Genomic DNA, 12,743 nt, shown 5'->3' with positions numbered 1-12,743 from the left:
AAAGCCTTTATCTTAGAGCTGAAGACTAAGTAAGTCACCTATGACTCAGAACCAAAGCCACAGTGACAGTAATACAGCTTTTATTTTAATCAGTTTAGTTTAAGTGAGTATACAGGCGCTATGACATATAAAGGACATTATGAATGTAGCCCCTTACTTCTACATTTTATAAAATAGATAAGAAAACTTAAATGGTACCTTAGCTCCAAAGAGTTGGAAAAGATTTTATACTTAATTAATCTAATACCTACATTTTAGAGATGACTAGACTAGTCCCAGACTGACTTAATGCCTCACAAAATTAGTAGCAATAGATCATTTACATATTTACTTCTTAATGACATATAGAACTTTGTTTTAAACATTTCTAATAATATTAAAAAGACTTGCAGAGAAACTAGCAAAATAATGAAAATTTCCTATAAATATTATGGTATTTTAAAAATATATCAGAACACGTGATGTTATATATGATGCATTTACTTGTCATCTTCAAAATTAGGTAATTTCGAAATATCCTTATATAAAACTCAAACTATATTTTAATGCAGTCTAAAATTAGGAGGAGAAATATTTAACACACATACACAAAATTTTTCAGAAAGAGAACAAGAATGTTTGATTAAAACTGCTGACCTCCATATGTGAATTTTCTACAGCTACTTTTCCTTCTAAAGTTTTGAAGCTCCTTCAGGACAGTGATTTCTGCAAGTGTGCACCGTCAGCAAGAGCCCAGCATAAGGCACAGTAGGTTGAGTAGGTGCTTGATAAATATTTGATTAAAAAAAGACAATTAAAAAAAAAAGCCATTTTGAGCTTTTCTTAGGAAAACTGGCTAAAATGAAACCAAAGTAGGAAAACTGGATTTCATTAAGAATCCACGAATGAATTGTTCTCAAAGTGTAGTCACCAGACCAGCAGCTTCAGTGTCACCAGTGAACTTGTTAAAATGAAAATTCTGTGGGCCCCTCTGAGACCTCCAGACTCAGAAACCCAGCAGGGGGTGGGGAGGTGGGGCAGGGGCTGGAATGCATTTTCTGAAGCTTCCATGGGATTCTGCTGCACACTGAAGTTTTGGGAACTGCTATGTTAAAGAACACTTAATAATTATTCATTTCACACTTAATAATTATTAAGAACCCAAAAGGCTTTTGTTTATAGGTTGTAACTATTCATATTTGCTATATTTGAAAATAAAACACGTTAAAAATATTCTTTTTTTTAAAAGATTTTATTTATTTATTTATTTGAGAGAGAGTGTGAGAGAGAGAATGAGCATAAGAACTAGGGGGGGGTGTCAGAGGGAGAAGCAGACCCCCTGTCGAGCAGGGAGCTTGATATGGGACTCGATCCCGGGACTCCAGGATCATGACCAGAGCCGAAGGCAGTCGCTTAACCAACTGAGCCACCCAGCCTTCCCTATAATATTCATTTTAAAACAAAAAACCTCCTCACATGTTAACATGATTAACTTTTTAAAAAGATTTTATTTATTTATTTATTGGAGAGAGAGGGGGAGAACAGAGAGGATGAGGGAGAGAGAGAAGCAGACTCCCCACTGAGCAGAGTGTCTGACATGGGGCTAGATCCCAGGACCCTGAGATCATGACCTGAGTCAAAGGCAGGATGCTTAAGGGCTGAACCACCCAGGCACCCCATGAACAACTTTTTAAATGAAAATAACAATATTTTCCAAAACAACAAAAAAATTTAGCAAGAAGAGAAGCACTGTTTTACATTTCTGCCAATCTCTTAATGACTTAGTAGAAGAGAGCGAGCACCTCAGATCTTCCATGTTCAATCTACTCCCACGTGTTGTTTTGGTTGAACTATATAATGAAAACCCAGGCTCATACAGATATTTAGCTGGAAAGGAAAGTTGTATTTTAGCCTTTTCATGGGGGCCCCTTGGGAAGCTCAGTTTGTTAAGCATCTATCTGCCTTTGGCTCAGGTCATGATCCCAAGGTTCTGGGATCAAGCCCTGCGTGGGGCTCCCTGCTCAGCGGGGAGCCTGCTTCTCCCTCTCCCTTTGCCCTATCCACCTGCTCACTCTCTCTTTCTCAAATAAATAAAATCTTCAAAAAAGTAGTAACAGCTTTTTCAGGTAATAGTGGGTTTTCCTCTCTGGTCCTACACCAAAGTAACTGGTAGTTGCTTAAAAATTAGTGGCAATGTGGAATATGAAGCTACATTAATGAGCTTTTTGTGCTTTTCCACTGAAATCCATTGGTCCTTCTTGCACTTTGAATGGCTTTTTTACCCATGCAAGATTCTGTAACCTCTGTAACAATAATCCTATAACAATGTATTAGTTATCTGGAAAATAAGAGCTCAGTGAGTTAATGCAGATCTGCTAAATGGTGCCGTATTTCTTTCATTTTTTTTTCTACAATATTAACAATTGTTAATTTTTTTGGACAATGCCACAGATCTAAAGAGATAAGTCTTTATGATACTGTGAATCTGTTAAGCCTACAATAGTAGAAACAAGATTTCCCAAATTCTTATTTTCACCTGAAAGCTCAAATTTTATCACTGGCAACGAATACCACTACTCTTCCTTCAAGAGACAGAATTGCTTTGTTCACTGTCAAGAAATATCTGCCAAATGACCAAGTCTGAGTAATAATACTGCCATCTGTCCTTTCAAGTTATGACAATGGTGGTCCATGAAACAGAACGGCTAGTCCAGGTTGCATGACAATGGTGTTCCATGAAACAGAACGGCTAGTCCAGGTTGCAACTCAAACAATCACACAGGGCTTTTCCTCAAGATAATCACCAAACAGTCAGGTGCATTTCATTACAAAGAACATTAAAAAGATGTGTGGTCAAAGGATCAAGATATAATCAAATTAGTAACTTTTACTGCTTCATCGTGAACACTTTTAAGTGAAGCTAGCTTTTATCCTACCCATGTAAATGTGGGGTAGTGAAGAATATAGTGACTCATGCTAAGGTGTGGCAGTTTTACCCATCAATGCTTTTACACGATCAGTGCAAATGTCAACACAGTAAAAAAAAAAAAAAAAGCAAAGAAGACGTTAGTATTGTTATAAAAAATAGTTTTGATTTCACAGATCCCTAGTGTCTTTGAAAACTGTTTTTAAAAGCTGTTAAAAGGGTTGCCTGGTGGCTCAAATGGTTAGGTGTCTGCCTTGGCTCAGGTCATGATCTCTGGGTCCTGGAATCAAGCCTCACGTCAGACTCCCCTACTCAGTGGAAATCTGTTCCTCCCTCTCCCTTTGCCTCACCCCCTGCTCATGCTCTCTCTCTCAAGTGAATAAATAAAATCTTTAAAAAAGAAAGAGAGAGAGATCCTAAGAGAAAAGCCTAGTTTCCCTACTTCACGAATTATTTGCTTAACATGCCATTCTCCCCACTGGACTACACAATTCTTTACTGCAGAGTTATATCTCAGTGACTAAAAGAGAGGAAGACTCAAAGACTCATTTTTTGTTAAAGGAGCAAAGTCTGGGATGTCATTCACACATAAGGCACGAAGCAAAGAGTAAAGCTTAACATCAATCAAAAAATCCCTTAGCCCTTCCTCCCTAAAATACTCATGACTGTAACAGTACATACATCCAATTAGTACAGTAAATTAAAAACCCACTTATTCGATAGAAACCACAAGGCACTCATATAGAGTGAAGAGAGGGACACGGAAGTGCTTCCAAGCAGTGGGGAAGGGCTCCAGAGCAACTGGTGATGTAGTCTGGAGGTTCTCAGGAAACTGTCCGGGTGTGCCAACTGATACCAACTGTAGTCACTTATAGTTTCATTAGGTTTTCCGGTTCAGTGAGAGCACAGGGAAAGATTTATGAGAACTATCCTCAGGGGGAAATGGACAGTCAGATCAAGGAGGATTTTGACATTTAGACTTTTGTGGGGTTAACTACCCTTGAGAGCTGCCCCACATTTGTTCTGGTCACCTATGGTTCCTTGCCCTGTAATGATTCACTGTGCACTGTTAGAACGGAAAAGAGTCAATAAGTACTGCATAAAATGAGTAAATAAAAAAGGAGAGAACTCCATTTATTTTTTTAAAGTTAGAATGATGATTACCCAAAGAATCTACAACCAAAATTCATTAATAATGCTTCCTCTAGATCAGGGTAAATTAAAAATGGAACAGACAGAAGCATAAACTTTTATTTTTCTGTATTATTTGAACTGTTTTCAACCACTGACATAAACTGCTTTTATTATATGAAACAATATAAGTAATAATTAAAACAAAAAGGAGACTGCAGTTCATTTTAGCTGCAGGAAGAAAGGAGGATGTAAGAAAAGATTGATTCCACTCTGAGGTCTGCTTTTTTGAGGGTGGAAAAAAATCTCCAAGGAAAAGAAAGGTTGAAGGTAGCATCCAAGAGTGGCTGCACCAAGAAGCCTCTTGGCATTAAAGAGAAAAAGACCCAACCTATGAGGTTATTTGTTGCTGCTCACAGTGAAGAGCAAGATGTGGTGATCATAGGGCTGGGTGAGGGGTTAGTCTGGTGCCTTCCACGGGACTGGCCCTGGTTAACAGAGTCAAAGAAGATGTCAACAGAAGAATACAGGCCGGGACTTGGAAAAGAATAATACTGGCCAGGGGAGCCACTTGGGTTCCTCATCCTGCAGAGGGATGGAATTACCTTTACTTCACAGAACTGGGGCAATGATAAATGAGATCATGTAACTAACTCTGCAAGGCAGGACTATTCTTTGGGAATCGGATTTTTCAGTCATAAAATTTGAGGATTCCTTCAGATAGAAGTGGTCTTGAATAGGTTAAACCCTATCTACACTTGGAAAAATCCCTTCAACTTCAACTCCTATATTTAAAACAAGGGTGATCTCATGACTCATCACTTCAAGTCCAAAGAAGCAGCTCTCCGAAACTGATCTGTTCTTACCGATTCTGAAAGGACTTTCCAGCAATATTGTCTCTGTAGGAATCAAACAAAACGTGGTATTGATCCCGGCTCCATTCCAGAACCACCTGGAAAAAAAAAAAGGAAAAAATGTTTACCCTGCATCAAATACTAAGAATTTTTGTTTCATTTTAATTTCATTAAGAATCACTAAAGGAACAGGAAAAGAAATCAAAATTCATCCATTCACCCACTGCCTACCATATATATATATATATATATATATATACACACCATACACTGTGCTCAGTCCAGATATAAAAACTACAATAGAAGGATAGTTATACAGATATAGAAATAAAAGCTATAGTTAATGGCCTGTGGGAGGAGGGGCATCAAAGAAATTTAAAAGGGGGGCCCCTGGGTGGCTCAGTGGGTTAAGCCTCTGCCTTGGGCTCTGGTCATGATCTCAGGGGTCCTGGAATCCAGCCCTGCATCGGGCTCTCTGCTCCGCAGGGAGCCTGCTTTGACGTCTCTCTCTGTCTGCCCCTCTGCCTACTTGTGATCTCTGTCTGTCAAATAAATAAATAAAATCTTAAAAAAAAAAATTTAGGGGAGCCTGGGTGGCTCAGTGGGTTAAAGCCTCTGCTTTCAGCTCAGGTCATGATCCCAGGGTCCTGGGATCAAGCTCCGCATTGGGCTCTCTGCTCAGCAGGGAGCCTGCTTCCTCCTCTCTCTCTGCCTGCCTCTCTGCCTACTTGTGATCTCTTTCTGTCAAATAAATAAATAAAATCTTAAAAAAAAATTTTTTAAGGACCCAATATGAGAATTAGGTCTTACAAAATGAGTTCACAAGGTAGGGAGAAAGGGACAGAGCTGCAAGAACATGTTCAAAGGCTGAAAAGCAGCAAGGGTGAGTGGTTTCAGGGCAACAGGGCAGCTGGCTTTGGTAGGAGCATAGCTAGTAAGTGGAGAGAATGGGGCTGAGAAGGGAAACTGTGTCTTAACTATTGTGCCCTATGTACCATGGGAAGCAGAGGCACTACAGGATTTTCAGGCAGCTACATGGTCCATCCAAACCTTGGGAGAATCTCCTCACAGCACAGAACAAAGCTATAAGGAAGAGACTGAAAGCTATAAGGAGATATTGGAGTGATGGCCTTACTGTCTACCAAGTTTCAGCTGATGACCTTGCTAAAGAAAGGAGAGATGGAAAGCTCCAGAGAGGAGCTCCCTCATGTCTGCACCCCAAGTCTGTAAACCCACCAACACATGTGCCCCATATTCTTCTTCATTCCCTTCACCAGAGGTGAAGTGTCCTTCCTCCTTGCAAACACCCCATCTCTGTCCATTTGCTCTGGATCTCATCAACCTGTCTCAAGACCTGGTCTGTTCTCTCATTTCCTCACAATAGGACTATTTTCATCAGCTTATTACAGTACTCTCAGAAAAACCTTCCCTTCACTCCACACCCTCTGCCAGTTGTTCCTTCTATTTGAAATTCTCTTTCAAGGGCAAATTTCTTTAGAGACTTCTTCTATGCTCCATTTACCCTTCAGCCATTCCAAAACCATTTCTGCCCTTACCATGTCTGGGGTCTTACCAAGGCCTCCATGTTGTGGAATCCACTGACATGCTCCCCATCTCTCTCTTACTCAACTGGGTAGCTGCTACCCAGTTCCTCTTTTCTGAACCACTTCCCTAGCTTTCCTCCCATCACTCTGGTGACTCCTTTTCAATCTCCTTTTCCAGGTCATCTTTTTCTATCTGACTTTCAAATGCATCCTTTCATTTCATTCCTCTTCCTGGAATGCCCCCTTCCTGGCAAGACTTCTAGCTTCCTACTGTGCAAACCATAGGATGCATGGCCCGGGGTACATTCAGATGACCATGGGAACGCCCATCATTTAGATTTCATTCCAGCCAGCAGAAAGGTGAGCTAGGGAATGATATGCCCCTCCATTAAGGAACCTTCTTGGAAGGGGCACCTACCACTTCTGTTTTCAATGGCCAGAATGCAGTCATGTGATGACATGCGGCTACAGGGGAGGCCGTGTGGACCCATGTGCTCAGCTATAACTGCTCTTTTCTTTGCACAGCATTCAGGTTTTCAATATCTAAACTCTGTCTATCCTGACAACCTTACTTCGCTGGAATGCTTTATAAACACCCCAAATTCAACTAATAATCCTCCCATCACTCAATGTACTGATTTAAAAACTGAGGGTCTAATATACCTTGTACTGGATTTTTAAAGAGAAATAAAGTAAGTTCCTTGACTTGAACAAACTATACAGCCAATGATTAACAGAGAAGTTTACTGCCAACAACTGCACTGAAGAAAGAACACCTCATCTAGGAAGACACTTAAAGATTCTCCTCAAGAAGCAATGTTAGTAGTATTAAAGGATGAACAGATGTCTGCTGACAGTTCAGCTGGGGTACCAAGGGTGTGTTAGAGGGATCTGCTACCAGACTGGGTGAGGGAGTGAAGAAGGGGAAGAGAGGCGAGGTGATACTAGGTCTCCAGTATTTCTAATATGAGTGACTGAAGAGACAGTGGGGCCACTTAATGACACAGTAGGAACAGGTGTAGTGGGGATGAGCACTGGTGGGATTACCATTTTAGTCATGGTAGATTTGAGGCTGTGTGTGCATATAACTGGCCTCCCAACTGGACTGGAAATTCCAAAAGAACAGGGGAATGAGCTCTATGGCAGTATCACACATAACACCAAACCCCATGGCAGACATATAGCTATAAAATACCATCTTTGCTAAATAAAGTATATTTATTTTAATAACATATTGTATTGACTTGGATCAACTTACTGAATTCAAAACAGAAGTGATTCTCCATCAATATCCCTATGTAGCTGCAAAAGGACAACTAGTACATTATTTTTATTAAAAAAACCACAATAAATAAAATTGAGTATCATTGTTCTTGGCTCATAGTGCTATCCAGAAGATGGGAAGATATCAGGAAGGGCATACTTCACAAATGGCTGAGAAATGCTGATGTACTGTACGTTGACACAATGTGCTTTCCTTCATCAGATATTAATTAATCTCACCATCTCTAAACAACTTTCGTGTATTAGAAAGAATAGCAGCAGCAAAGGGTCCTTATCTATCACATTTAGGAATGTTCTCCTCTTCTATCAGCCAAGAGTTTTGCACACTTCAGAGAAGGTAGTAGGAATGCTTGGTTATGATTCAGGAGACACAGGGTTTCATCCCAGTTCTGTCACTTTTATGAGACCTTATGTAAGTTTTCTAGTCTGTTTAGGTTGTTTCTACATCTGTTTTACATTTTATGAATGGGGTCTGACCAAATTTCCTTGAAATCCCTTCCACCCCTAAGAGTATATGACAGAAGGAGGTGCAGGGCTGTACAGCTGGCACCATGACAGGCACAGTTTCTTCCCTGAACCCACATATCATATCAACTGCACTGGGACACCATGTCTCTTCTTCTCCTGTCTTCAAGCCTCCTCTGGGTCTCTTATACCTGGTCCTCAACCCATCAACAATGAAACATGATCTTCCTCCTTCACAACCGTTTGCCCTTTCTGCTTAATCCCAACTGTCAACTATACCCTATTAGGGAAGTCTTGCTAAACTCTTTAAGTAAATAAGTAATGTGCTATACGGGGATCAAAAAGGAACCTTGTAAATGAAATGAAAAATCATCTGAGCACAAGTGCCAGATCATTTTCTTACACTATCAAGGATAGCATAGGAAAGAGTAGAAATTTGAATGAGCCACTATGAAATTATTCTGGGGTAAACTATATAAATATAAATAACTTTCAAACAACAAAAAGGCCAAAATAGACCTAAGCTTACAATGAGATATTGTTTTCAGCCATTATTAGCAATAAACAAAAGACCAGAAGAAAAAGGTTAGAGAAATACTACCTACTATAAAATCAAGCCCCTTTCCGTCCACAAAGCCTTTCCATATTCTTCAGCCCAACCCAAACGCTTCCTCCTCAGAACTTAACTTTCATCTCTACTGCTTATTTGGAAATCAATTACTCATGGCCCTCTAACATTTCTTGCCTTGCATCCCTTCGCTTTTTTATCATTACTTACTTTCCCCTTCATGGAAGCATCTTGTCAGACCAATTAAGTTATAAACTGCTTGGGGATACAGAACTACTTACAATTCTACTTATCAACTCATACCCGGCACTATTCATTATATACCATCTTCTTGTTCATAAGTATTATCTGGTTACAGCAGGAGTAGCATTAAGACTGGATTTGGGGGAGGGGCACCTGGGTGGCTCAGTTGGCTAAGCATCTGCCTTTGGCTTAGGAGATGATCCCAGGGCACTGGAATTGAGCCTGCATCCTCTGGGCTCCCTGCTGAGTGGGGAATCTGCTCCTTCCTCTCCTTCTACCCCTCCCCCTGCTCATGTAAACACTTTATCTTCTCCAAATAAATAAACTCTTAAAGAAAAAAAAGACTGGGTTTAGAGACTTGGGACACGGGATACCTCCAATAGAGAACCTCCCAGTTCTTCTATTTAGTAGCTGTGTAACTGTGGGTACTCAATTTCCTCAACTATGAACTAAGTACAAAATGTATTTCATCAGTCTGTTGTGTTGCTCCAGTAGGACAGTGATTCTCCCTTGACATGCATTAAAAAAAAAGTCTAACACAGGCGTAAACAAAGCATATCTTCCTGAACCATCATTTATAATGGCAAAACATTTAAAATATTACATTGATAGTACTGCAGCATGTTTATGGAAAAAACCAGAAAACTGATGTGATTTTTATAGACAAAACGCTGGCCTTTAAAAAATTTCCTACTTGCCATTTTGCGCTATCCCTCCCACCCCTTCCACACGCACCTCTCTACACTATTCTTTGGGGCACCTGGGTGGCTCAGTGGGTTAAAGCCTCTACTTTCAGCTCAGGTCATAATCCCAGGGTCCTGGGATCAAGCCCCTCATCGGGCTCTCTGCTCAGCAGGGAGCCTGCTTCCCTTCCTCTCTCTCTGCCTACTTGTGATCTCTGTCAAATAAATAAATAAATAAATAAAATCTTAAAAAAAAAAATTTCCTACTTGCCATTTTGCACTATCCTTCCCACCCCCTCCACACACACCTCTCTACACTATTCTCTTTCAGAGTATTTATTTTTTTCTGCCATTTATTAAAAGTGGTTTGATGGTAAAACTTAAGACACATGAACTAGAATACTATTTACTAAAATACTGTATGAACTCTGAAATACCACATAAGCAATGTATTATTAACAATTATAAAAATCATCTAGAGATGCCTGGGTGGCTCAGTTGGTTAAGTGTCTGCCTTCAGCTCAGGTCATGATCTCAGGATCCTGGGATCGAGTCCCACATAAGACTCCTTGCTCGGCAGGAAGCCTGCTTCTCCCTCTGCGTGTGCTCTCTCTCTGACAAATATATAAAAATCATCTAAAGAAAAAAAAAATCATCTAAAGGTAGTTTATTCTACTAGTTTAAAATATCACTTTTACGACTCCATTTTTAATAATCATGGCATTCAAAGCACTCAAGATCAATTTTTGGTCTTTGTCTTTTTTTTTTTTTTTCTGTTTTCTTTCTTTGTTTCTATCTTCTTCTTTTTCTTTTTTTCTTTTTTTTTTTACAAATTGCAGCCAGTCAGTCTTAATGTGTTGATCACAGAGAAGGGGCACATTCCCACCTTCACCAAGCACCATCAAGCCAGGTGCTCCTCTCCTCCCCACTGAATCCCTGCAACAAGGTACTAGCTGTGGGGCAGGCACTGCAATGGGTCATTGCCCAAAGAGAAGCCCCAGGCCACATAGCAGTGTGTAATGGGGCTGAGATGTGAATCGACCTAACCCCAGAGCTCATGTTTCTGTTTAACTTCATCCAGGCTGAGCTCCTCTGATGCTTGCTTACACAGAGCCAGCTTTGTCAAACGTACATTTATAAATGTGGTCATTCAACCAATACCAAAACTGGTTATGTTTATCATCCTTAATTCAATGACCTAGATCTCTTTCCCTGGCATGTTTAAAAATGACCATAGTCCATAATAAATTTGTTTTGCCCCCAGTATTTTTAGAATGTCTAACAATCCTTTCTTTAACTGGCTCGTGCAAACAAATACTAAAAATTGTGGATGATAAACTTTTAAAATTATAAAACTGGTACATGCATTGGCTGAAGATTTTTACAATCCTAGAACAAGTTCAAATGCATGCCTGTGTAAGAATAACAGTTACTGAGATACAAGCCTCATAATCCTTTGTATCAGAAGAATTCCCCGCTTAAGGAAAAGAGGAAGGTAATTATCAGAAGAGAACTGGTGTACAGTGCAATGATCACAAGATTTACAATCAGAAGACATGAGTTTCAATCTGACGCTTATTAATAAATGACCTAGGGCATTTGTTGATTCTCAGCTTCTTCCCTTGTAGAATGAAGGTAGGAATGCCATGTATGTTACATAATTATTCTGATGAATAAATAAGATGTGCAGATCATACAGGGCTGTACAGCAATACTTCCATGCAAGCTGTTCACGTGTTCATCCTGCAATATCTTTACCTGTTTATGTATCAGTCTAAACCTCTTTGAACAACTCAAAGCCAAAAACTTGATCTCTAATCTTTATTCCCAGAACCTTGCACAGTGCCTAGCACAAAACCAATAAACCTTCTAGATTGAATAAATATGGCTACCAGTTTCATAAGGCAAACATTCTGGAACAGCTGACAGGACTTTCTGCTTTTGGATTCATTCCAGGATACTCAAGGTAAAAGCTAAAGGCTAGAGTTAACAAAGAGACAACAGGAGGCTAAGCACACAAGGGTATAAAACTCTCTGTAAAAGCAAATGCCCTTTTTCAATTTTCCAAGTGTAGAAATGAGACATGCAGGATATGTGGGTAGCTCAGTCAGTTAAGTGACTGACTCTTGATCTAAAGGTTTTGAGTTCAGGGCCCCATGGTGGGCTCCATGCTAGGTGTTGAGCCTACTCTAAAGAAAAAAAAAAAAAAATCAGGTGAAAAAAAAAAAAGAATGTGACATTGGTACCCTGTACTGTTTCACAGGGTACTATAAAAATTTCCAACCTCACAGTAAGAACCCTAAGTAGCAATGACGGAGCTTTTCACACACTAATAATGATACTCGAAGTTTATAATATTCCCCCAAAAAAGAAGTTTAAAATAGTCCTAGATTACAACATGTTCTTCACAGTTCCTGAAAACAAAATTTTCATTAAGAGGCATTACAAGAGAGACCAAGATATCTTACAGATGTTCTAGGCTTTATCTTTTCTACTAACTCTCCTCTTCTTGATACCAATCAGGAAGTCAATGATGATGAAGATCATCATCATCATCCGGGCTACTATGACAAAGTATCATAGACTGGTAAACAATAGGAATATATTTCTCACAATTCTGGAGACTGGAAGGCCAAGATCGAGGTACCAGCAGCCTGAGTGTCTGCTGAGAGCCTACTTTCTGTTTCAGACTGCCTTCTCCTTGTGTCATCTTACATGGCAGGAGGGTAAGGAGGCTCTCTGGGGTCTCTTTATAAGGGCACTAATTTTCAGCCTCGTGACCTAATCCCTCCCCCAGCTGCTAACACTGTCACACTGGAGATAAGGTTCAACATATAAATTCTGAGAGGACACAACCATTCAGTCTATAGCATTTAGCAAAGTGACTAAAATAAGTAATTAACCCATTTCTTATTAGGATTTGAATGGTTATTAAAACTGGGTTGATTTCCCCCATTTCACATAAAGGAAATGATCCAAACCCAAGAAGCATGACCACTATTTATTCAAACATTAATTAAACTCAAAAACACTTTTCTAGACCATTCCTACGTTCTTTGAATCCTT

At 39.7% G+C, this 12,743-nt stretch overlaps 1 protein-coding gene across 3 annotated transcripts in view; it reads right to left on the bottom strand.

The window, feature by feature from the left end:
* Nucleotides 1-12,743, bottom strand: part of GNPTAB (N-acetylglucosamine-1-phosphate transferase subunits alpha and beta) — a 76,344-nt gene that overhangs the window by 43,964 nt on the left and 19,637 nt on the right. For 2 of the 3 annotated variants that reach the window (XM_032346597.1, XM_032346596.1), the window contains exon 2: nucleotides 4,903-4,988. In XM_032346597.1, the coding sequence (XP_032202488.1) occupies nucleotides 4,903-4,988 (86 nt within the window). Of the gene's footprint in view, nucleotides 1-4,902; nucleotides 4,989-7,001; nucleotides 7,006-12,743 lie in introns of all 3 variants that reach the window. The other variant, XM_032346599.1, reaches the window with a different exon arrangement.

Source organism: Mustela erminea, chromosome 6 (assembly GCF_009829155.1).
Source record: "Mustela erminea isolate mMusErm1 chromosome 6, mMusErm1.Pri, whole genome shotgun sequence".
NCBI lineage: Eukaryota > Metazoa > Chordata > Mammalia > Carnivora > Mustelidae > Mustela > Mustela erminea.
This window is presented reverse-complemented; position numbering and strand designations above follow the sequence as displayed.